This window comes from Rhinopithecus bieti, unplaced genomic scaffold, assembly GCF_001698545.2.
Source record: "Rhinopithecus bieti isolate Rb0 unplaced genomic scaffold, ASM169854v2 scaffold_6904, whole genome shotgun sequence".
NCBI classification, from domain to species: domain Eukaryota; kingdom Metazoa; phylum Chordata; class Mammalia; order Primates; family Cercopithecidae; genus Rhinopithecus; species Rhinopithecus bieti.
This window is the reverse complement of record NW_016805192.1, coordinates 878,749-901,530: the sequence shown is the minus strand read 5'-3', so window position 1 is coordinate 901,530 and position 22,782 is coordinate 878,749. Positions and strand designations below refer to the sequence as shown.

The 22,782-nt window shown below is 51.4% G+C and overlaps 1 protein-coding gene across 21 annotated transcripts in view; it reads right to left on the bottom strand.

Moving 5' to 3' along the window:
• Window positions 1-1,481: 1,481 nt before the first annotated feature.
• MAPT (microtubule associated protein tau) overlaps window positions 1,482-22,782 on the bottom strand; it is a 140,537-nt gene continuing 119,236 nt past the window's right edge. For 15 of the 21 annotated variants that reach the window (XM_017871639.1, XM_017871629.1, XM_017871631.1 and 12 more), the window contains 4 exons: window positions 17,358-17,450; window positions 13,482-13,563; window positions 11,160-11,272; window positions 1,482-5,873 (listed from right to left, as the gene is read on the bottom strand). In XM_017871639.1, the coding sequence (XP_017727128.1) occupies window positions 5,658-5,873; window positions 11,160-11,272; window positions 13,482-13,563; window positions 17,358-17,450 (504 nt within the window). In that variant the 3' untranslated portion in view covers window positions 1,482-5,657. The remainder of the gene's footprint in view (window positions 5,874-11,159; window positions 11,273-13,481; window positions 13,564-17,357; window positions 17,451-22,782) is intronic. The other 6 variants (XM_017871641.1, XM_017871638.1, XM_017871640.1 and 3 more) reach the window with 1 other exon arrangement.

Genomic DNA, 22,782 nt, shown 5'->3' with positions numbered 1-22,782 from the left:
TCTGACTTGCTCTGTACCTTGGAAGATCTCCATTCTGTCTTGTGGGAATGCCGCAGGTTCATCTGATGGCCACCAGAGAGAGAATAGTGGTGGCTTTTTACTGAGGGTAAGGGCTGCCAGGAGGTGAGGGGATCTGCATTGATCATCTCCTTTTTTTGTTGAGTGAAAGCAGTTGATCCACTTTCTCTCTAGTGAAGTCAGCTGTATGATATTTTCTGTCCGTTCTAAATTGCTCTTTAAAGGAGATTTTGCTTCTCACCGTTAAATTTTTCTGAGGTTTGGTGGGGGTCAGTGAGATACATAATTTGCATAGAGCGTGGGTTGGTTCTTGCCTGTTGCCTGAGATTATAGCATCTTTCTTCTGAGAAGGTTATATGCTTTTCTTTTTTTATTTTTTGAGATGGGATCTTGCTTGATGGCCCAGGCTGGAGTGCAGCGGTGCAATCTTGGCTCACTGCAGCCTGGATCTCCTGGGCTCAAGAGATCCTCCCACCTGAGCCTCTCCAGTAGCTGGGACTGTAGGCTTGTGCCACCATACCCAGCTAATTTTCGTGGGTTTTTTGTGGAGATAGTGTCTCACTATGTAGCCTAGGCTGGTAGGTGCTTTTCTTTACACAAGATGAGTAAGTGGGTGGGGCTGGTTCTCCCTCTGCTCTGCTTCTTTGCATGGCAGTCAAGCTGAAACAGCCAGTGAGGCTGTCTCTGGTGGCTCTGAAAGCCATGCTTTCTGAGATAGCACTTCTCTTTTGGGGCCTGTTGCTGCTTCTGTAGCTTCAGTTAAAATCTGTTCTACTTAAACCTGCCTGCAGTGGCAAACACATCAGGAAGATCAAAGAAAAGTAGTATTTTGAAACAATCTAAGGATTCAGTATCATGACCTTGGACGTAGTTACTAAGGAATATTGATGGATTACTGTTTTGTTTTTGTTTTCCTTTGTGGCATTGCTAGGAGGACGCTATCTGGTATCCCTATCTTGGTTTAGCAGAAATGCTCCTCAATCTATAATAAGGCGCCAAAGGAAAGAAGAAGGCAGCTCTGTAAACCTAGCAGGAATCTAAGCTACTCATTAAGCTGATTGGCTTGGTGTTCTGCTCCAAGCCCCAGGCCTCTGGACTAAATTTCCAGGGACGAAAGATCCCATATCCTCATCCCCAACCTTCTCAGGTTTGCATACACTGGCACCGGTCTTGCAAACTGAGTGCTGCCTGGTGAGGTCAGCCACAAGGCTTTGTATTGCCCTTTGAATTGGACTAGGATGGTTTGCCAGCATCACAATGAGAGAATCAGCTGCAAATGAGCAAGTCTGAGAACTCTCACCTTCAGGGCCCCAGAGAGAGCTGTTAATCCTGATGTCCAGCTTTTAATAATACTGTCATTTCCTGTACTGGGCTAAATTCTCTAAGGGTGAATGGGAGAGAACTTAAAAAACAGACATTGTGTATCACTTTCTTGTCCTTGGAATCCATGAATGGAGACCTTATTTAATCAGAGTAATAACTTTATTTCCAAATTCACTTTTACGGCAACAGTCAGTGTAAATCATTTGTTAAAACACACAATACACTATATAGACATTCACAGACAGGAAGCTAAGCTAAGATGATTTCATGTCCCTCCCCCCACCCTCACAATTACCGAAGAAATCATGGGACTTGCAAGTGCCAGAAATTGTCCTGCTCAACATGGCAAACTCATGGGGCTAAGTCTATTAGGAGGTGAGACTCTAGGCCAGTGCCCAGGGTAACCCTTTTCAAAGCTGAAGAGAAATCAGAAGTCTTATGAAGCCACAGGTCTGTAGATGGGACACGCTGGTGATCACCTCTGCCCTCGCCCTGACCTCATGGCTTTACTTGGAGCTCCAACAAAGATGAGGAGGGGGAAGTGAGTGATCTCAGCTACCAGAAGCGCAGGCTGTGTCTGGAGCCAGTGTGAGAGATGACACAGAGGTGCCAACGGCTTAAAAGGAAGGATGCCAGGGTCTTAGGGAGGCATGATTGTGGGCTTAGGACCCCTGAAAGAGGGCAGCAGGCCAAAGCAACCAGATGTCCATATTGCTACGCCTGCACCTGGCTGGGGAGGGAATGGGGAACTAGCCAGCTGCCTGGGAAAGGCTGTCAGTGGAAAAGAGAAACCCCAAGGGCCTCTAACCCCTTGGCTGCTCCTTCCCTTTAGCAAATGTGGTTGAAATCATGAAAAGGGTTACGAGGCAATTTAAGTGCTGCACCCCAAGATCTCCCTTTACCCATGTTAACTATCTTACACATTCCTCCCCCCTCCCCCCATAGCACAATAAGCAATAGCAAACAGGATACAGTCTCACCATTGAAGTCAATTTAAATGGAACTATTGATAAAGTGAGTCAACAGCTTGAAGGAGCCGGCATACATATCCTATCTAGCCCACCCACGGACACTGGCTCTGCAGGTGGGAGAAGTGAGGGGAGGGGAGGAGTGCCCAGCCCTGGGGGGATTGTCATTTGAGGTCACAAGCCAGCATGCCTTTGCAATTTATCTGCCAGCACTGATCACCCTAAACCATGATCTTAGGCTGGCCCCAAGAGCCTGCCCCACAAGGGGGAGATCCCAGAGCCTACCGTATAAGGCCCACAGTGCTGAAGAGCAGGGCACAAGAACTTCAGGAAGAGGAACCGAGGTACGTGAAAAATGCAGCCGAAACTGTTGGCAGTAATGAGGGGGGCATGTCTCTAACCACCACCAAATCTCTACCCCACATTTCCTCCTTAGTCTCAGATCCCTTATGAGAATTGCTGGGACTTAGCGAACAGCAGGGAGCCTCCTGGTGGAGAGCTCTGGGCCCAGAAACTTCTTGCGGGGAAAGCTCTAGCTGCACACGAAGTCGCCAGCCCTAGGGGATGCCCTGGATTTCTACTGCCAAGTCCCCCAGGGTTGCCTTTAACTGTACCCAAACCCCAGAGGTGGCAGAATTGAGCTTGAGGCTGCCGAGTTTCTTTAGGCAGCAATTTTTTGCAAAGGCGGCTTCCCTTTTCTCATGGCAGCAGATGGAGTTTGTGCAAGGTCAGTGGGCTAAGGTGCTCTGGTCAAGGCTTTGGGAACAGTGCCTCCCGACTTATCCTTCCTCAGGCAGGCAGCTCGGGCCTCTGGAGCAGATCCAGGATAGGCAATTCATCCCAATCCCTGCTGTGGTCGCAGGGCCCTTGGTGGGAGGCTGGGCTGCCCCTCCAGAGGGCGAGCTTGGAGAGGAACCCAGTCTGAGGGGTGGCTGAGGCTCATGGAGCTTCTGGGAGCTGCAGCTCCCCCCAGCTGGCGCTGGCTTCCTTTTCCTTGTGATGCAGGAGTTGTAAGCCTCCTTTAGGACGGCTGTGGGACTTCGGGCTGTGACCAGAGAGAACCATCCTCGTGCCGCAAGCCAGACCAGCCACAAGACCTACTCTCTGCCCTGACACAGGGAGCCCCAAGGGGAAGTAGGGAAGGAGACATCATCGCTTCAGTCCTAATCCTGTGCTTCAGGCCTTCTTCACAGCTGAACGGCCTCCTTAGATGCCAGAATCTGGTCTCTGTTGGGTCCCGGATGCTGAGGAAAGCCTTTCAAACCTTGGGAGGCCCCAGCAGGGCGGCGCCACACAGGCCACACGCATCCCAGCGTGGGGGTGAGAGACACCTTGTGAGGGTGGGTTAGAAACCTCTTTACAAGCATTTCAAGATACATGCGTCCTTTTTTTTTTTTTTTTTTTTTTTTTTCTTTTCACTATCAAATTAGTCACTCTGGTGGAATCCAAGCATAAAACAGAACAAATTTCCCCCCAAACTTTTTACAACGCAACAGGGTGCAGATGGGGAGGGCAGGGCAACATCTATGTATATGTTCAGCTGCTCCAGCAGAACAGACAGCATGGCTTCCAGCTGGGACTGGGGAGAAAGAACCATTTCGAAGGGGGTGTGTTCTCCTTTTTGGGGTGTGGAGGGCTGATTCTATGCATGTGGAGCTGAGCAGCGGGCTGGGCTGTCTGGGAGGCTGGCAGCCACAAGCTTGGATGGAAGTGGGCGACAGCGGGACTGTGGGCCTGCCCTGGGTGCCTTGCCCACCCATCCTGGTGCCGTCACCGACAACCAGGACACCCAGCCTCCTGCTGCGGGCTCAGCACAGGAAGGGGCCAGGCCTTCTCGGGGGAAGGGGCTCTCTCTACGTCAACAAGGCAGAGACACCTAGGGAGACACCTAGGGTCATAGCTGAGCAGTGCCCTGGCTCACCTCTGTGATGGGAGGAGGAGGCAGGGAACCGCATCAGGTCATGAGATTCGTGGTGAGGGACCCAGTTGGATGAGTGGAACTGAGAGTGAGGCTGGGGTCCCACTCTTGTGCCTGGACTTTACCTTCCCTTAATTTCACCCTCAGTATGGAGTAGGTGCCTCCCGCAGCCAACCAGGGTCATTACTGAGAAGGGGGGTGGTGAGGCTGGGAATTCAGACATTGTGACGTGATGAGGGGTATAGGCAGTGACTGGGTTCTCATGGCAGACAACAGCACAGTGGGGCAGACAGGGGTGACTGCAGTGGCCGTGGGAAGGACAGGGGGCTCGGGACCCGCCTCCCAGACCCCTGCACGCTCCAGAGATGCCGGTGGCCCAGGCTTGGAAACGGGTGGACGTCTCCCAAGAGGCACAAGTCCTTACAAAGAGAACTGGTTAGCCCTAAAGTCCCAGGTCTGCAAAGTGGCCAAAATCATGGCTGCAGTTCCAACCTTCAGAACTCAATAAAACAGGGTTTCTGTGGAGCAGAGGGAAGCCCCTCAGCTCAGGCCCCGTACCCTGCAGGGAGGGAGGAAGAGGCCAGCGCCCTCCGACATCAAGGTCAGTCCTTTCCAAGGAGGTCATCCATGGGGTGCCACCCTCCCGCTAGCTTGCCTTCTCTTCTTACCCGCAGTCCCTTCTCCCACAGGCTGCCCTGCAGAGGGTGGCACACCAACTTGCAGCAGGGCAAGGACACCAAGGACAGGCAGCCGCTCAGTCTGCGACATGGCAGGTGGCGGAGGCCTTGGCCCTCCCAGTGGCGCGGAGGAGGGCATCTCCTCTCCGGCATGTGGCTTCCTCTCCCACTCCCCCTTCTCATCCTTCCTCTCCCCTCTGCCCAGCCCCTGCCCTGGCCTCCCCCGTGGCCTCCCGCCCCACCCCCACCCGTCACACTCACACAAGGTTGACATCGTCTGCCTGTGGCTCCACAAACACACCAAGTTTCAAATCCTTTGTTGCTGCCGCTGCCTCTGTGACACCCCCATGACGGGGCCAGAGGCGGTGGGCACCCCAGTCCCCTGCAATGCCCCGAAGCAGCTTTCAGAGCCTCTCCTTCTCCCTCTTCTACATGGAGGGGGAAAAAAAAAGAATCAAAAGGAATTGCCCGAGGAAATGTTGGGTGTGGCCATGTTTTTGAATGTTTTTTAAAAGATATTTTATTATTAGCCCACCGATCAATTTGGAAAGATGCAATTTGCTCTTATTCCCATCACTGATTTTGAAGTCCCGAGCCAAAGCCGAGCGATAAAAGCAGGTTAAGTGATGAACCGATTAACCGAACTGCGAGGAGCAGCTGGGGGCAGAGGGCGGGGCCGGGTCATTATTCTTTTTTTTTCCACACTCTCACTCTCTCTTCTCTCCACGATTATTGACCGCCCCGGGGGCCTGATCACAAACCCTGCTTGGCCAGGGAGGCAGACACCTCGTCGGCTAGCGTGGCGAGCTGGGGCGAGTCTACCATGTCGATGCTGCCGGTGGAGGAGACATTGCTGAGGTGCCGTGGAGACGTGTCCCCAGACACCACCGGCGACTTGTACACGATTTCCGCCCCGTGGTCTGTCTTGGCTTTGGCGTTCTCGCGGAAGGTCAGCTTGTGGGTTTCAATCTGCAAGGAGAAGAGGAAGGGAGGGAGGGTGAGATGCAGTGCCAGAGAAAGACCAGCCCTGCCAACTGCCCTGCCAGGCCTGGCCCACAGTGCCAGGGACTGTTTTCTGTTTGTTTTTGAGACAGGGTCTTGCTCTATCACCCAGGCTAGAGTGAGGTGGTGCAATCTCACCTCACTGCAGCCTCAACCTTCCAGGCTCAGGTGATTCTCCCACCTCAGCCTCCCGGGTAGCTGGGATTACAGGTGCATGCCACCACACCTGGCTAATTTTTTGTATTTTTAATAGAAACGGGGTTTCACTATGTTGCCCAGGCTGGTCTCGAACTCCTGGACGGAAGCAATCCGCCCGCCTCAGCCTCTCAGAGTGCTGCCATTACAGGTGTGAGCCACTGTGCCTGGTCAGAAGCTGTTTTTATTGTCTTCCAATTCGTAATCCCTGTGCCCACTCCTCCCCTGACCTGCCTCCCAGGCACCCAGGTACCCTCCCCAGAGACAGTGATCATTTTAAGTTTCTTGTGTACCCTGCAGAGATATTCCACACATAAACAAACACATGTGTGAGTGTATATGCACACAGGCTGCTTAGTATTCCGTCACCACGGATGTATCCAAAGGCATCTACTCCTCTGTGGATGGATGCATAGGCTGCTCCCGCCTTTAGTGATTACAGGCAACGGTGTGTATGAACAACCTCGGATAAATAACCCTGAATGAACATCATGTCACACACCTGTAAGTGTATCCTAGAAGTGGAGCTCTTAGGTCAAAAGGCATGCGCATTTTATTTTGATAGATATTGCCAGATTGCAAAGGAAAATGTGGAAGGAGAAGCTGGAGAAGATCAAGGATGTCTCCCTGAGCCACAGATGCCCAGACATGAGCCACACACATTCCTCCTGTTTGCCAGTGACTTGATGAGTTTGGAGGGGCAGCAACTGTGGGCAGCACTGGCAGGTGGGCCACAAAACATGACATGACAAAGGCCTTTTTATGTGTGGGTGGGTGGATGGGTGATTTAGGATGGAGTCTGTCTAGCGACTTATCTATCCATCTGTTATACATCAATCAATCAATCAATCAATCAATCAATCATCTACCTATCTATCTACTTGTCCAGGCTGGCCTCAAATTCCTGGGCTCAAGCAATCTTCCCACCTTAACCTCCCGAGCAGCTGGGACTACAGGCTCATGCCACCGTGCCTGGCTGAAGCCCTTTTGAAAGCAGAGAAACACATGACCTAGCCAGGAGCCCCAAAGGATACCAGGAAACGCAGAAGCAGAAAGCGTTCACTGGAGAAGTGAGCAGCGCCCAGTAATTCCTGATGACCCTGAAGCGGCGGACAGGGTTATTCTCAGCCCTTGTTGGGTCCTAGGCTCTTTGAGCATCTGGTAAAGCCAAAAATATGTGTGCACATGTCCACCCACACTCACACCCACACAGCCATTTTCCATATAATTGTAGGAGTCCACGGGTCCGGGATGAAGGGCCCCATTGCAGCAGGCTTGAATGGGCATAGAGAAAACCAGGCTCCCGTTTAAGCTAGATGCATATTTTGTTCATTTGCAGTCACTACTTTGAAAAACAGATTGTTCTCTATTAGTGTATTTTCTTTTTCTTTTTTCTTTTTTTTTTTTTAGACAAAGTTTCACTCTTGTCACCTAGGCTGGAGTGCAGTGGCGCAATCTCAGCTCACTGCAACCTCCACCTCCCGGGATCAAGCAATTCTGCCTCGGCCTCCCGAGTAGCTGGGACTATAGGTGTGTGCCACCACACCCAGCTAATTTTTGTATTTTTTGTAGAGACGGGGTTCTGCTGCATTGGCCAGGCTGGTGTCGAACTCCTGATTTCAGGTGATCTGCCTGCCTTGGCCTCCCAAAGTGCTGGGGTTACAGGCGTGAGCCACCATGCCTGGCCTGTTACTGTATTTTCTTGAAAGACCATTTAATACAGGCTTTGATAAAAATATTTATGTTAATGTTTTTTGAAGTGTTTTTTAAGAGAAAGGTGACATTCCTGGGAATGTCCAAAAATCCCCAAACTGAAAGGAACCCAGGAGGCTGGTGGTGTGCCCCACTGCTTGTTAGCAATTTTTCTCAACACACGGAAAACAGGGGACTAATGCTGCGGGGATCCCTGGGACCAGGATGGTGTTTTCTGAGTAGGGGCAGGGCCCTGCCCACCCTTCCTGAGCCATCACATAGACGAGTTGGAAACAGAAGGAGCCAAGAAGCCAAGACTCAGCATGGCTCTAACTCAGGTTCTTAGAGGACTGCAACGCACCAGGAACCTTCCAGAACATTGTCTTTTTTGGGGGTCTCACAACCACCCTGGGACGTAGGTACAGCATTTCCATTTCATCTTGCTGAAGGAGAAACTGAGGCTGAGAGGATTTGCGGATCTTGACTCTCCAAGTAGAGTCAAGCCCAGAGCTCTTCCTAACACAGAGAAGCTTCCAGAGACTGCAGGGGGCCTCCCTTCACCCAGGAAATTGCCAATGCCCATGCCCCTATCCCGACCCACTCAGTCAGACTGTGGGGATGGGGCCAGGCCCAGGTATCTTTAAAGCGCCCCAAGGCTGGGAGGCCCTGCCTTAGACCAGGGGAGGCCTGGGTGGTGGAAACAGCAGAGAAGCTTACTGCTTCCTCAGATAACTGGGCCCGGCCCCCACATCCCTTGAGGCGGGCAGCCTCCTGGTCCCTCCCTGTTTTCTCACTTTGGATAGTGACCCAGGCACTGAAAAGTATCCCTGTGTCCCGCATGGCACAACCTGAGAGCTCTCGGCCAGCTACGGGCCAGTGCCCTCGCCAGCCTCAGGGCCTGTCTGGAGGTGAGGTCTGCCCCAGGCCACAGTTTACAGCATCTGGGCAAGACTGTATCAGCAAACACTTCTCACAAAACTACCTTGTTAGACATTTATCACAAACACAAGATGAGGGTGCCCATCTGTTCAGAACCAGATGCAGTGGCAAGAGGGGAGGGCGGAGACTGACCAGGGCAGGGGTCTCTCAGCTGCCACCTGAGTGGCCTAGTGGAAAGACAACCTGGCTGCCACTTCCACCCAACTGGGCCACCTCGAGAAGCATACTTTCTCACACTGAGTTGGGTCTCAGATCCTATACCCTTTCTGGGACACCCCTGATACGGTTTGGCTGTGACCCCACCCAAATCTCATCTTGAATTCTAGTTCCCACAATTCCTACACGTTGTGGGAGGGACCCGATGGGAGAGAATTGAATCATAGGGGTGGGTTTTCCCCGCCCCTATGTTCTCATGAGAGTGAATAAGTCTCCCGAGATCTGATGGTTTTATAAAGGGGAGTTGCCCTGCACAAGCTCTCTTCTCTTGTCTGCCACCATGTGAAACAAGCCTTTCACCTTCCACCACGATTGTGAGGCCTCCCCAGCCACGTGGAACTGTAACTCCATCAGACCTCTTTCTTTTGTAAATTGCCCAGTATCGGGTATGTCTTCATCGGCAGCATGAAAACTGACTAATACAATCCTTTTCCCTCCACCACTCCCCAGTCAGCTCCTGGGAGACCCTGAAGGTTGGAAAGTGAGCCACTCCCAGAACTTCAGGCTGGGTGTGGGCAGGAAACCCCAGAGGGTGCTTGGCTGCGCTTCTGCAGAAGAGAAGCAGCAGCTACCAGACCGTATCCTGTGCCAGGCCTAGACAGATCTCGCTTAGCGCCACACACATCCTCACTGCACAGACACCCACAGCAAGACCTGGAGGCTAGAAACTGCTGGGGACACCAAGGCCCCAGGAGCCTCGTGTGGACACCTTCCACGACAGGCAGGCAGAGGCTTTCCTGAAATCAGGATCTCAGCATCATTGTTTTGCTCTAAGTGCCTAGTAACCCACTTAGAAAATTAGGTTATGTTCCCATGTGTTCTTGGTGCGCCACAGGTGACTGGGGATGTCCACTTCCTTTTTTAGTTGTCTGCAAACATCAGGGCCTAGGACAGTGGTTCTCTTTTTTTTTTTTTTTTTTTTTTTTGAGATGGAGTCTCACTCTGTTCCCCAGGCTGGAGTGCAGTGGCATGATCTTGGCTCACTACAACCTCTGCCACCCGGGTTCAAGCGATTCTCATGCCTCAGCCTCCCAAGTAGCTGGGATTACAGGCATGCACCACCACAACCAGCCAACTTTTGTATTTTTAGTAGAGATGGGGTTTTACCATGTTGGCCAGGCTGGTCTTGAACTCCTGACCTCAAACCATCTGCCCGCCTTGGCCTCCCAAGGTGCTGGGATTACAGGCATGAGCCACTGCACCCAGCTAGTTCTCACTTTTGACTGCACTAAAGAATCACCTGGGAGCTTTAAAAACTGCAGCCACTTAGGCCAAGCACTGTGGCTCACACCTGTAATCCCAGCACCTTGGGAGGCTGAGGTGGGCATATTGCTTGACCTCAGGAGTTCAAGACCAGCCTGGGCAACATGGCAAAACCTCATCTCCACAGGAAATACAAAATATTTAGCCAGGCATAGTGGCAGGTACCTGTAGTTCCAGCTACTTGGGAGGCTGAGGTGGGAGGATCACCTGACCCAGGGAGGTAGAGGCTGCAGTGAGCTGAGATCATGCTAATGCACTCCAGCCTGGATGACAGAGGGAGAATGATATGGGTTGGCTGTGTCCCCACCCAAATCTCATCTTGAATTGTAGTTCCCATAATTCCATGTATCATGGGAGGGACCCAGTGGGAGGTAACTGAATCATAGGGGCGGGTCTTTCCCATTCTGTTCTCATGATAGTGAATAAGTCTCATGAGGTCTGATGGTTTTATAAATGGGAGTTGCCCTGCACACACTCTCTTGCCTGCTGCCTTGTAAGACATGCCTTTGCTTCTCCTTTGCTTTCCACCATGATTTTGAGGCCTCCCCAGCCATGTGGAACTGTGAGTCCATTAAACCTCTTTCCTTTATAAATTACGCAGTCTTGGGTATGTCTTTATTAGCAGTGTGAGAATGGACTAATACGGAGACCCTGCCTCAAATACATAAAAATAAATAAAAACAAAAACTCCAGCAACCGAGCTGCACCTGAGACCGGTCAGTCAGCCTCTCCAGGTTGGAGCCCAGCTGTGAAATGTGCTAAAGCTCCTGGTGAAGGTGACTGAGACAGGCAGTCGAGACCCACTGGATGCTGCTGAGGGCCCACATCCAGCCAGTCAACACAGAAGCCTCTGTTTTCCTCCTCTGGGAACTGGACCAGTCTTTGTCCACTCGACTTGATTAATGCCCATACCCAAGTGCAGCATCCAACCCGCCCTGCCCCCTCTACCTTTTTATTTCCTCCGCCAGGGACATGGGTGATATTGTCCAGGGACCCGATCTTCGACTGCACTCTGTCCTTGAAGTCCAGCTTCTCAGATTTTACTTCCACCTGGCCACCTCCTAGAACACAACACACACAAGAGCATCTTGCCATCATCTTCCGCAGTTCCATGGACTTAGCACACATTACATGAGGTCTGCGGTCTACAGGGCAAAGTGCCAGGGGCTGCTGGGGCACAGCAAAAATTGGATCTGGTGCCACTGCTCTGGAAGGAAGAAGACAGTGACGGCACTTCCAGGTTTGCAGCAGGACTTGAACCAGGGCCAAGCAAGTGGTTCCAAGTAGAGACCAGCCTTTAGAAGTAGGTAAGACTTTCCTTTAGAATGCTGTTTGGATACAAGTAAGTCCTTGCAAAGTGCTTGAAAATAGTTTGCTTCATCTATCTAATCAAAGTGTGCATCAAATATTGACACAGTAAACTCTTCCTCTTGAGATACTGCAAAGGTAAATGACAGCTCAACCTAGGAGAAATTATTCTAAATTATACATTGGTTGGCTTCCAGTAAGTCAAGTATTTTTTATTTTTCCTTTGAGACGGAGTCTCACTCTGTTGCCCAGGCTGGAGTGCAGTGGCGCCATCTCAGCTCACTGCAAGCTCCGCCTCCCGGGTTCACGCCATTCTCCTGCCTCAGCCTCCCAAGTAGCTGGGACTACAGGCGCCCGCCACTATGCCCGGCTAATTTTTTGTATTTTTAGTAGAGATGGGGTTTCACCGGGTTAGCCAGGATGGTCTCAATCTCCTGACCTCATGATCCGCCCACCTCAGCCTCCCAAAGTGCTGGGATTACAGGCATGAGCTACCGCGCCCGGCCCAGAGCATCATTTTCTGTTTAAACAAAGTCACAGAGGGGACATGGTAGTGACCCAGGGTTCCTGTGCTGTAGCTGCTGCCGATGGTGAAGTGTCCCCCATGTTGGCTGGGGACCAAGCTCATACATCCATATAGCTGCACCTCAAGCCTGAGAGGCCCTATGGACAGCTTGCTGGGAGAATCACGGGTTAGGGCTTAAGGCTGGCATCTCACCTCCCTCTTCACCTTGAAAAAAATTTTTTAAAAATGTTTGTGGGTACATAGTAGGTATATATATTTATGGGGTTCATGAGATGTTTTGATGCAGACACACAATGTGTAATAATCACATCATGGAAAATGGGGTATCCATCCCCGCAAACATTTGTCCTTTGTGTTACAAACAATCCATTTACATTCTTTTAGTTATTTTATTTTATTTTGAGACAGAGTTTCGCTCTGTCACCTAGGCTGGAGTGTAGTGGCAAGATCTCGGCTCACTGCAACCTCTACCTCCCAGGTTCAAGTGATTCTCCTGCCTCAGCCTCTCGAGTAGCTGGGATTACAGGTGCCCGCCACCACGCCCAGCTAATTTTCGTATTTTTAGTAGAGATGGGGTTTCACCATGTTGGTCAGGCTGGTCTCAAATGCCCACCTCGGCCTCCCAAAGTGCTGGGAGTATAGACGTAAGCCAGTGCATCTGGCTATCTTTTAGTTATTTTTAAATGTACAATTAAATTATTATTGACTATAGTCACCCTGTTGCACTATCAAATACTAGGTCTTATTCTATTTTTTTTGTACCCATTAACCATCCCCCCACCATCCCCTCACCACCCTTCCCAGCCTCTGATAATCATCCTTCTATTCTCTATCTCCTGGATTCCACAAATAAGCGAGAACATGTGCTTTTTTTTTTTTTTTTTTTTTTTTGAGACGGAGTCTCGCTCTGTCACCCAGGCTGGAGTGCAGTGGCGCCATCTCAGCTCACTGCAAGCTCCGCCTCCTGGGTTCACGCCATTCTCCTGCCTCAGCCTTCTGAGTAGCTGGGACTACAAGGCGCCCGCCACCGTGCCCGGCTAATTTTTTGTATTTTTAGTACAGATGGGGTTTCACCATGTTAGCCAGGATGGTCTCGATCTCCTGACCTCGTGATCCGCCTGCCTTGGCCTCCCAAAGTGCTGGGATTACAGGTGTGAGCCACCGCGCCCAGCCAAGAACATGTGCTTTCTTTCTGCGCCTGCCTTATTTGACTTCACTCCTGCCTCACCTTGTCTTGGCCAGTATGGCCTGGGCAGGAGTGAGCTGGAGCCACCACGCCTCCTGGGCTCCCGCAAGTTCCACACTCAACTCTCCTTGACGGTCTACCCAACAAATCCTTTCCAGCCCCTTCCAAAGTCTGGGGCAGTTCCAGCCTCACCAGGACTCCTCCACCCCATGCACCTTCCCATCCCAACCCTCGCCTTCCACAGGGCTACCTGGTTTATGATGGATGTTGCCTAATGAGCCACACTTGGAGGTCACCTTGCTCAGGTCAACTGGTTTGTAGACTATTTGCACCTGGGGATGAGAGAGGAGCAAGAAGAGGAGAGGCAGAGAGAGAAGACAGAGAGACAAAGAGGATAAAATGGGATTATTTTATTAAGGGTGTAATGCAATGAGAAGCAGCTGTGTAAGCCCAGGCCCTGATTGGACAGTGGTTCCCAGCTGCCATGAGGAGCGCACCCTATTCAGGGTGGAAAAATGTGTTGTCGAAATTCTGCCAACCCTGCCCCAGGGGAGCTGGGGACTGTGGGATTGGAGTGTCTTCAATCCCTGCAGAACAAAAGAGCCTCTGGGAAAAACAAGGACCCGTTGTCATTGTGCAAGGCCCAGACATTTGCTCAGCAAAGGCTTAAGGGTAAAAAAGTCACTCCTTTTCCTAACATGAAATTGACAGATCACAATCAGACATGAAGAAAAAAGTGATCAATATGATGAGTATGCACAGCATCTGAAAAATCTTGCTGGAAAGGCAGGAGTGCGGGATCTGCTGGGCCTCAAAGAGGGGAGGCGCTGTGAGGGTCGATGGGGGGGCTTTATTCCAGGAAAAGCTTCCACGGACAGCACTAGAGCAAAGACGGTCAGTAAGCAGGACCCAGCGGAGTTCAGCAGCTCGGACGTGAGAGCCAGCGGGCACCTGCACACTCAGTGTCCTGGGCATTCCTGTCTTTAGCAACAGGAGCAAAGCAACACCAACAGGGTGGGTAGGCGGCACAGCAGAAACCAACAGATTGAATGTCTCAGCAAGCTCGAGCGGACACAGACACACATGGGGAGGCCTGTGGGATCCAGGGCACCGCTCCCTCGGGGAATGACAGTCCTGAGCTGCCAGCTGATCTCAGTCCAAGAGCCAGCTCCCCTGGGGGGCACCCTGTGGGGACTCCGAGTGGCAGACAGATAGGTCCCCTGGAGGCAGGCATCTATGAAGCCGTGGCTGTGTGGGGCCTGGGGGGCGGGTCACTGACTGACATTCCTGGAGTCCCCAGGGCCTCCAGCAGTGGCCTTGTGTGGGTCACCTGAGGGTGCAGCCACCTCCCACCTATCAGTCAGTTCCCGAGGAAGCCCTGCCCTGGAGCTGCCTGGGAGACAGCTGGCTTCATGGCTGAAGATGGTTTATCAAGGCCACCAAAAAACAAGGTGCAGTGGGGGCAGTGGTTTCTGCTTCTACTTAGGTCTAAACTGGAACCATCCCAAATTATTTTAATGTCAGCTGGCATGCGCTCTTTATGGATGGGGAGTTAACTGGGGCAGAGATGGCTGAGGCCCATGTGTGTCAGGGCGGACATGATCTGTGGCAAGGACGTGGGGGCAGGGAGGACGGACGATGCGCGGCCTGGGTTGGAGAGAGCTGTGCTCTGAGGCCGGCGCCGAGGGGGTGGACCAGGGCTGAGGGAGGTGGAAGGACGTGCTGGTATGACCAGGGACTCCTTCCCTCTTCCCTCTTCCCTCTGGCCTTGGTGAGGTAACTCGTGAGAGGGGGAGGGGGGCTGGGACAGGGACCAGGGAACGGCCAGATAGGAGAGGAGTGGATGGCAGGGGGAGCCAGGGCGGTGGTCAAGATACCTGGAGGCCAGGGAGGGGGATGGCAGGTCCTGCAGAACTTCCAGGGCCCAGCCAGGAGGAAGAAGGGTCCCAGGTGGAGAAGGAGCAGGGCCAACCCGCTGGGAAGGGGCCCCCAGGCTGGGGAGAGACTAGGGCCGCCTAGCCCTAGCCGCCGCCAGGGATCCAGTGCCCCCAGATGCCAGGGGCTGGCATCTCTTCTCACCAGGAGAAAGGCTTCCTGTGAAGGCGCTCAGAGGGCGGTGCTCAGCCCGGGACATCTGGTGGCTCTCTGCCAGGTCACAGGCTAGCCCACAGATGAGCACAGCGCGGGTCACAGGCTAGCCCACAGATGAGCACAGCGCAGGTCACAGGCTAGCCCGCAGACGAGCACAGCGTAGGACACACGGGCGGGCCCCAGGGAGGTCCCGGATGTCCTGGGCACTGCAGCGTCTTTGGGCATCAGCTACCAGAGGGGTTGGCCACGCAGCCCATGCGTGCTCTCTCCCCAGCTCCGCCTCAGCAGCGCAGTCTCCACCAGGCCACCACACTCGACTTCAACCAGAAAGCAAATGGCCTTCCTCCTCTGGCCGAGCCCACTTCGAGGAAGCCAGAGAACCAGGATCAAAGCTCAAATAGCTGAAAACAGCAATCCCAGGAACAAGGACCCGGGCAGGGGTGGGGGCGGCACACACCTCTTTTGTCCCCTCACAGCAGACAAACTGGGGCGACAGGAGAGCAGGGCGTGGGAGACAGAGGAGACACTTAGCAGACGCTGGTGAGGAAGCGTTAGTAAGCCCCATGCAGCAGCCGCAGGGCAAGCGCTTGCTACTTGTGGGACTCAAGGGGCCTCAGGGCAGAAGCCAGGATCCAGGTGCTCAGTGCAGGAAGCAGCAGCACATTGCAAGAATAAACCTTCTGGGCTGGATGCGGGTGGCTGCCCCAGGCCAGGCATTTTCCGGAGACAGCCCGCCCCGGAGCCACAGCAGTGTCCTGGTACTGCCAGCCAGGGTCAGGTGATTGCTCTCAAAAATCAACGCCTCCCTTGGGGTGGACCTCGAGGGTCTCATACCTCCAGCTCCCCAGGGTGTTAACAGTTTGCTTTCAGCTCACCAAGATTGCTGGTGGGAGAGGAGCCTCTGGTGCCCCGTGGACATAGACCGGCCTCAGCTCATCAGGTGAGTCAGTGGGACGTGAGGATCTGAGTCCTGAATCTCACCAGGGACATTTAGAGGAAGCCAAATCTATTTATTTTAAAATTATTATACCATTGTTTTCTGAGACAAAGTCTCACTCTGTTGCCTCAGTTGTGCAGTGGCGCAATCATGGCTCCTTACAACCTCCACCTCCCAGACTCAGGTGATCCTCCCACCTCAGCCTCCCAACTAGCTGGGACTACAGGTGCACACCACCACACCTGGGTAATTTTAATTTTTTTTTGTAGAGACAGGGGTCTCACTGTTGCCCAGGCTGGACTTGAACTCCTGGGCTCAGGCGAACTTCCCGTCTTGGTCTCCCAAAGTGCTGGGATTACAGGCATGAGCCACCGCTCCTGGCCAGAGGCAGCCAAATCTAAAAGGGCCAAAAGCAGCATTTCTCTGCCACACCTCAGCGCTGGGCAGAGGGACCTGTCACACTTTGGTTTGGCTCTTTGCATCTGGAGTCTCTGCCAGAGGGTGGTGCAGGCTAAGCATAAATTGGAGGCTTAGGAATCCGCTCCTGCCTTGAACACGTAGGAGGCGCAGCTGAGCAGGAAGGTAAGACCTTGGTGTCCACCCATCAGAACAAACGGGTCACCTGTCCACAGTGGAGCCAGGCAACATCAACCTGCCCAGGTGTCGGGGGAGGAGGCGGCAGCCCAGTCTCGTGCCACCACCTTCAGCCCAACTTTCAATGGGCTATGGGGCTCCTGGGGACAGGGCTGGGTGTGAGTGGAGGGAGACCTTGACGGGTATTCTCAGCTTCCCAGTCCAGGGCCGGAGACAGGGTCCGTCATCCGCCCTGTTCTGTACGCGCAGCCTGCACGGTACGGTCTAGGGGACCCAGAAATGCTGGGACACTCCCTCCTAGAACATGAGGAGGGGGCTTCTGGGAACAGTTGACTGTGTGAGGGAATGTGGGGAGCCGGGCTACATTCACCCGGGGGGCGCAGCCAGATCCTGAGAGCCCAAGAAGGATTTATTCTATGCAGTGTCTCGCAAGTGTACGCACTCACGCCACTTCCTAAAAATTCAAGCCACAGCACGGCGCATGGGACGTGTGAAGGTACTCACACTGCCGCCTCCCGGGACGTGTTTGATATTATCCTTTGAGCCACACTTGGACTGGACGTTGCTAAGATCCAGCTTCTTATTAATTATCTGCACCTTTGATAGCCAGAAAAAAGGATGAGTGACAACATCCACGCCTGGGACTCGCCTGCTTGTCGCTAAGGAGCCTCCCACTTTCATATGAGTGACCAAAACACACCACCCTGGGACCCGCCTGCTTGCTCACAAGGACGCCTCACTTTCGAATGGATGTGGACATGCGTCCACCCTGGAACCCGCCTGCTTGCTCGCAAGATGCCTTCCAGCTTCGACTTGGCCAGAGGCAGTCTGGGGAGTGGCGGGAGATTGGGTTCACATCCCAGGGGAGCTGAAGGGACAGAGAGGAAGGGCTGGCCCCGAAGGCATCCCAGAACTTTGTGAGTGATTCCCCGTTGGTGGCTTTACGAAGCTGGATTGCAGGTCCTCAGGGCAGGGACTCACTTCCAAAAGGATGGCATCCGTCAGCCCTGAACCCCAGGAGGGGAGCGTTTTCACCAGCCTGGGGTCAGTGGAAAAAACCGTGTAAGGCCACACCTCGCCATTGAGTGTTAGTATTTTCTTTGTGATATGTCTCTTGGCATATTTCCACTCATATTTTGGTTAGACATCCGGAAACATTTTCTCTTATTTTTTGATGTTATTTTTTGTTGTGTTCTTTTTGTTTTCTTCTCCAAGCCTTGTTGTGGCATTGTGTATCACTGTGTTGTTTTATATAATTCTCAGGACCCAGCTTTTTTTTTCTTTTTCAATCTAGAATGTCAAATTCTGGTTAGAGTCTTTTTTTATGTTCCCTCAGTTTTGGGAAAAGTTCCTGTTCTCCCTGTTTGTTTGTCTGTACACATTGTTCCCATTTGTGGTCTTGAGAAGCCCTTCTTGATTTCCCTGCCAGGTCTCTGGTTTCACGAGGGCCGCTTGTGGGAAGACAAATGCGGCTGGGTGTGCCCCTCTGTAAATAAGGCCTCTTGGTCGCCTCCAAGGGGGCAGTGCCTTCTTCTTGCCATTCGCAGCCACAGCCCCCTCGCCACCCAGCAGTGCCACCAGTGCATAACGGAAGGCTGAGCCAAAATGCCTTCCTGTGGGGGTTTTCTCAGCTATTCCATAAGCGAGGGGAGTGGCCTGGTAATGGTCTTCACGCTACGAGCTGCTATTTCTGGACAGAGGGTTTCTTTCTGGAGGACACCCGGGGAGCGGTGATGAAAAATCAGCGGTGTTGTCGCGTTTTGATGAGAAATGATTTTACCAATTTGGCCTATAACTATGAAATAGAAAAACCATGGTTTAGGGGAGGTTGGAAAAAACTTGAGGCATTTTATCCGCCAGATCAGTGAGAACGTGCTTTCCTTCACCCGGTGACCTTCCCCTCAGGGAACTCTGGAAACAGTGTTGTTTCTTTTTTTTCTTTTGTGGAGACGGGTCTCACTTGTCCCCCAGACTGTGGAGTGCAGGTGACACCCATCACGGCACTCTGGCGCCTGCGAACCTCCCTTCGGTCTCAAGGCGATTCTCCCTACTTCAGCCTCCCCAAGTAGGGCCTGGGACACAAGGCCACATGCCACCACACCCTGGGCCAAATGTTTTGTATTTTTTTGTAGAGATGAGTGTCACGCATGTTGCTCCAGGATTGGTCTGAAAGCTCCTGAGGCCTCAAGCAATCAGGGGGCCCACCTCGGGGCTTCCCAAAGTTGCTGGGATTACAAGCCTGAGCCCACCACGCCTCGTAACCTCAGCCAACTTTGGTTTTTTATTCATCTCAGATAAAATAAATTTGCCCAGGTGGAGATCCCAGCTGAAGACAGCCATGCCAAAGGTTTGGTTTCTGAAAATCTTGAAAAAATGGCACCAAGAGGCTCAGTGGCTGCTTTTAAGGATTGCTGGGTGGTAGACCACTTGCCCTGGGAGGCCCCCATCCAGCCTTGGGCTGGTCATGGTCTGGGATTGGGGACTGGCCAGCCCGTTGGCTTCTGGTTCATCCTGCTTTTTTTCCCCTTAACTTTTACTTGTCTGGAATCCTTCAATATGATCAAGTATCTAACTCATCTCTTCATACATCTTTTTTATATCCGTTCAAATCAGAAAACTATGTATTTTTATTAGAAAAATAGTAACAATTTGGCCAGGGCGTGGTGGCTCAGACCTGTTATCCCAGACTTTGGGGAGGCTGGAGACGGCGTGTTGATCACGAGGTCAGGAGAATCGAGACCATCCTGGCTAATACGCGCTCGCCCCCCCGTCTCTACTGAAAAAATACAAAAAACTAGCCCGAGGTTGGCGGCGCCTGTGTAGTCCAGCTACTTTCGGGAGGCTGAGGGCCAGGGAGGGAGGAATGCGTTAAACCCCGGTGAGGCGGGAGCATTGCCAGCTGAGCCTGAGATCCGGCCAGATGCACTCCAGCCTAGGTGACAGAGCAAGAACTTCCGTCTCAAAAAAAAAAAAAAAAAAAAAAGAAAAATATAATAACAATTTTAAAAAACAGAGCTCATCAAAGCAAAAACAAAACCGTTTTCTTACCACCCTAACACAATCAGGATTGCATTTTTTGTATTTCCTTTAAGTCTTGCTTAGGTATAACCATCCCTGTATACCTAAACTTGGGAGAATTACTGTGCACATGCAATTTTGTATCTTGCTCTAAGAAGTGATATCATATCCTAGGCCGGGCGTGGTGGCTCACGCTGGTAATCCCAGCACTTTGGGAGGCCAAGGCAGGTGGATCACCCAAGGTCAGGAGTTCGAGGACAGCCTGGCCAACAAGGTGAAACCCCCATCTGTAGTAAAAATACAAAAGTTAGCCGGGCATGTTGGCACGCAACTATAGTCCCAGCTACTTGGGAGGTTGAGGCAGGAGAACCTGGGAGTTGGAGGTTGCAGTCAGCTGAGATCGTGCCACTGAACTCCAGCCCAGGTGACAGACTGAGATTTTGTCTCAAAAAGCAAAAAACAACAAAAGAAGTGATATCACATCCTAAGCATTCTCTATGGTCTACGGTCATCAGAAGCACTATGTTTAATAATATGTTCCATTCCATTTTGTGAATATTTTCCCCCTGCTATCCAACATTTGTATTGATTCCATTTTGTACTCCAATAATACAAACAGTCCTGCAGGAGCTGGATTTGATGCAAAGAAAAAAAAAAATACAAACAGCCTCCCATGAACCTCTTTCTGAAAGGAGCTTTTTCCATATGATGGGTTATTTTCATAACACAGAGTCCTAGAATAGAATTTCTGGGTCAAAGTTATCAATATTCTAAAACCTCTCAGTACAACTCTCCACATGGCTTTCTAAAAGGGTTGCCTGAGTTTTCCCTGTGAGCCCTGGTGAGAGAGCCAGCCTCATCATATTGCTGCCAGCACTGGGTGTTTACAACATTGTTTTGCTTATTTCTTTGACCAAAATAAAAGAAACTGCATTGCTGGCTTATCCTGCATCTGATTATGACTGAAATCGCTCCTTTACCCCTTTTGCTGACGGGTGTATTTTTTCTAACATACATATATTTACGTTTTAGTTTATTTTTATTATTTATTCTTTTTATTATTTTCAAAATAGAGATAGGGTCTCACTCTGTCACCCAGGCTGGAATGCAGTGGTGCGATCGTAGCTCACTGCAGCCTTAAACTCCTGGGCTCAAGCGATCCTCCTGCCTCGGTCTCCCAAGTAGCTGGGACTACCGGTATGTGCCACCACACCCAGCTAACTTTTTAAAATTCTTTGTGGTGATGGGGTCTCAAACTCCTGGGCTCCAGTGATTTTTTTTTTTTTTTAGGCGGAGTCTCGCTCTGTCGCCCAGACTGGAGTGCAGTGGCGCAATCTCGGCTCACTGCAAGCTCTGCCTCCCGGGTTCACGCCATTCTCCTGCCTCAGCCTCCCGAGTAGCTGGGACTACAGGCGCCCGCCACCTCGCCCGGCTAGTTTTTTGTATTTTAGTAGAGACGGGGTTTCACCATGTTAGCCAGGATGGTCTCGATCTCCTGACCTCGTGATCCGCCCGTCTCGGCCTCCCAAAGTGCTGGGATTACAGGCTTGAGCCACCGCGCCCGGCCGGGCTCCAGTGATTCTCTCACCTCAGCCTCACAAAGCACTGGGATTACAGGTGTGAACCATGGTGTCCAGCCTACATTTGAATGTACTTATTTAGGTATGTTTTATAAATTTTTAATTTTAAATTTATATGCGTACATAGTAGGTGTATATACTTGTGGGGTACATGAGATATTTAGATACAGACATACATTGTGTAATAATCACATCAGGGTGATGGGGTATCCATCACCTCAAGCATTTATCATTTCTTGTGTTATGAACATTCCAATTACACTCTTTTAGTTGTTTTAAAATGTACTATAAATTCCTGTTGACTGTAGTCACCATGTTGTGCTATCCAGTGCTAGATCTATTCATGCTAACTATGTTTTTGTGCCCATGAACCATCCCCACTTTCTCCCTACTCCCCTCCACCCTTCTCAGCCTCTGGTAACCATCCTTCTACTTTCTATCTCCATGAGTTTAATTTTTAGCTCCCACAAATGTGTGAGAACATGTGAAGTCTGTCCTTCTGTCTGGCTTATTTCACTTAACATAATGTCCTCCGGTTCCATCCATGTTGTTTCGAATGACAGAATCTTATTCTTTTTCATGGCTGACTAGTGCTCCATTGCGTGTGTGAGCCACATTTTCTTTCTCCATTCGCCTGCTGATAGACACTCGGGCTGCTTCCAAATCTTGGCTATTGTGAATAGCAATCAACACGGGAGTGTCCGACCTACATTTTTAGATACTCAAATTCTTCCTTTGTAATTCCTTCTCTGGTGTTTCAATGTGCAATCCACGCCTCCCTTAGAGATGGAGAAATCTCTAATGCCACATCACCTTTCTTGCCCACCATCTCCTCATTAAGGACAAGGAGGCCATGTGAGGCCCACAGAGGTTCTGCAACTTTCTCAGGTCAGAAGCAGCCACAGAAAAATCTAGATCTCAGAGTTCCTGTAGCCGCAGGCTACCTTTGTGACAACAAAGTTGTCCTGGGCTGTCCTCAAGGCTACAGCCTCATAAACCTAATAAAAACAATACTACTTTTTGGTGAACACTGAAATTCTCTCCTGCCAGCAAGGAGACACTGTGACAGTGCCTCAGCCCAGGCTGGAGCTGGGGGAGGAGGTGGGACAGGATTTCTCATACTGCTTCTCAAGGAGTTGCTGTCACCCTTTGCACAAGTCTTTGAATCAATTCATGTCACCCTCCAATTTTAAGGAATCCCACATAAACTCCTTTGTGGATTATTTTTTTAATAAAAAATAGTTTTAGGCCGGGCGCGGTGGCTCAAGCCTGTAATCCCAGCACTTTGGGAGGCCGAGACGGGCGGATCACGAGGTCAGGAGATCGAGAAC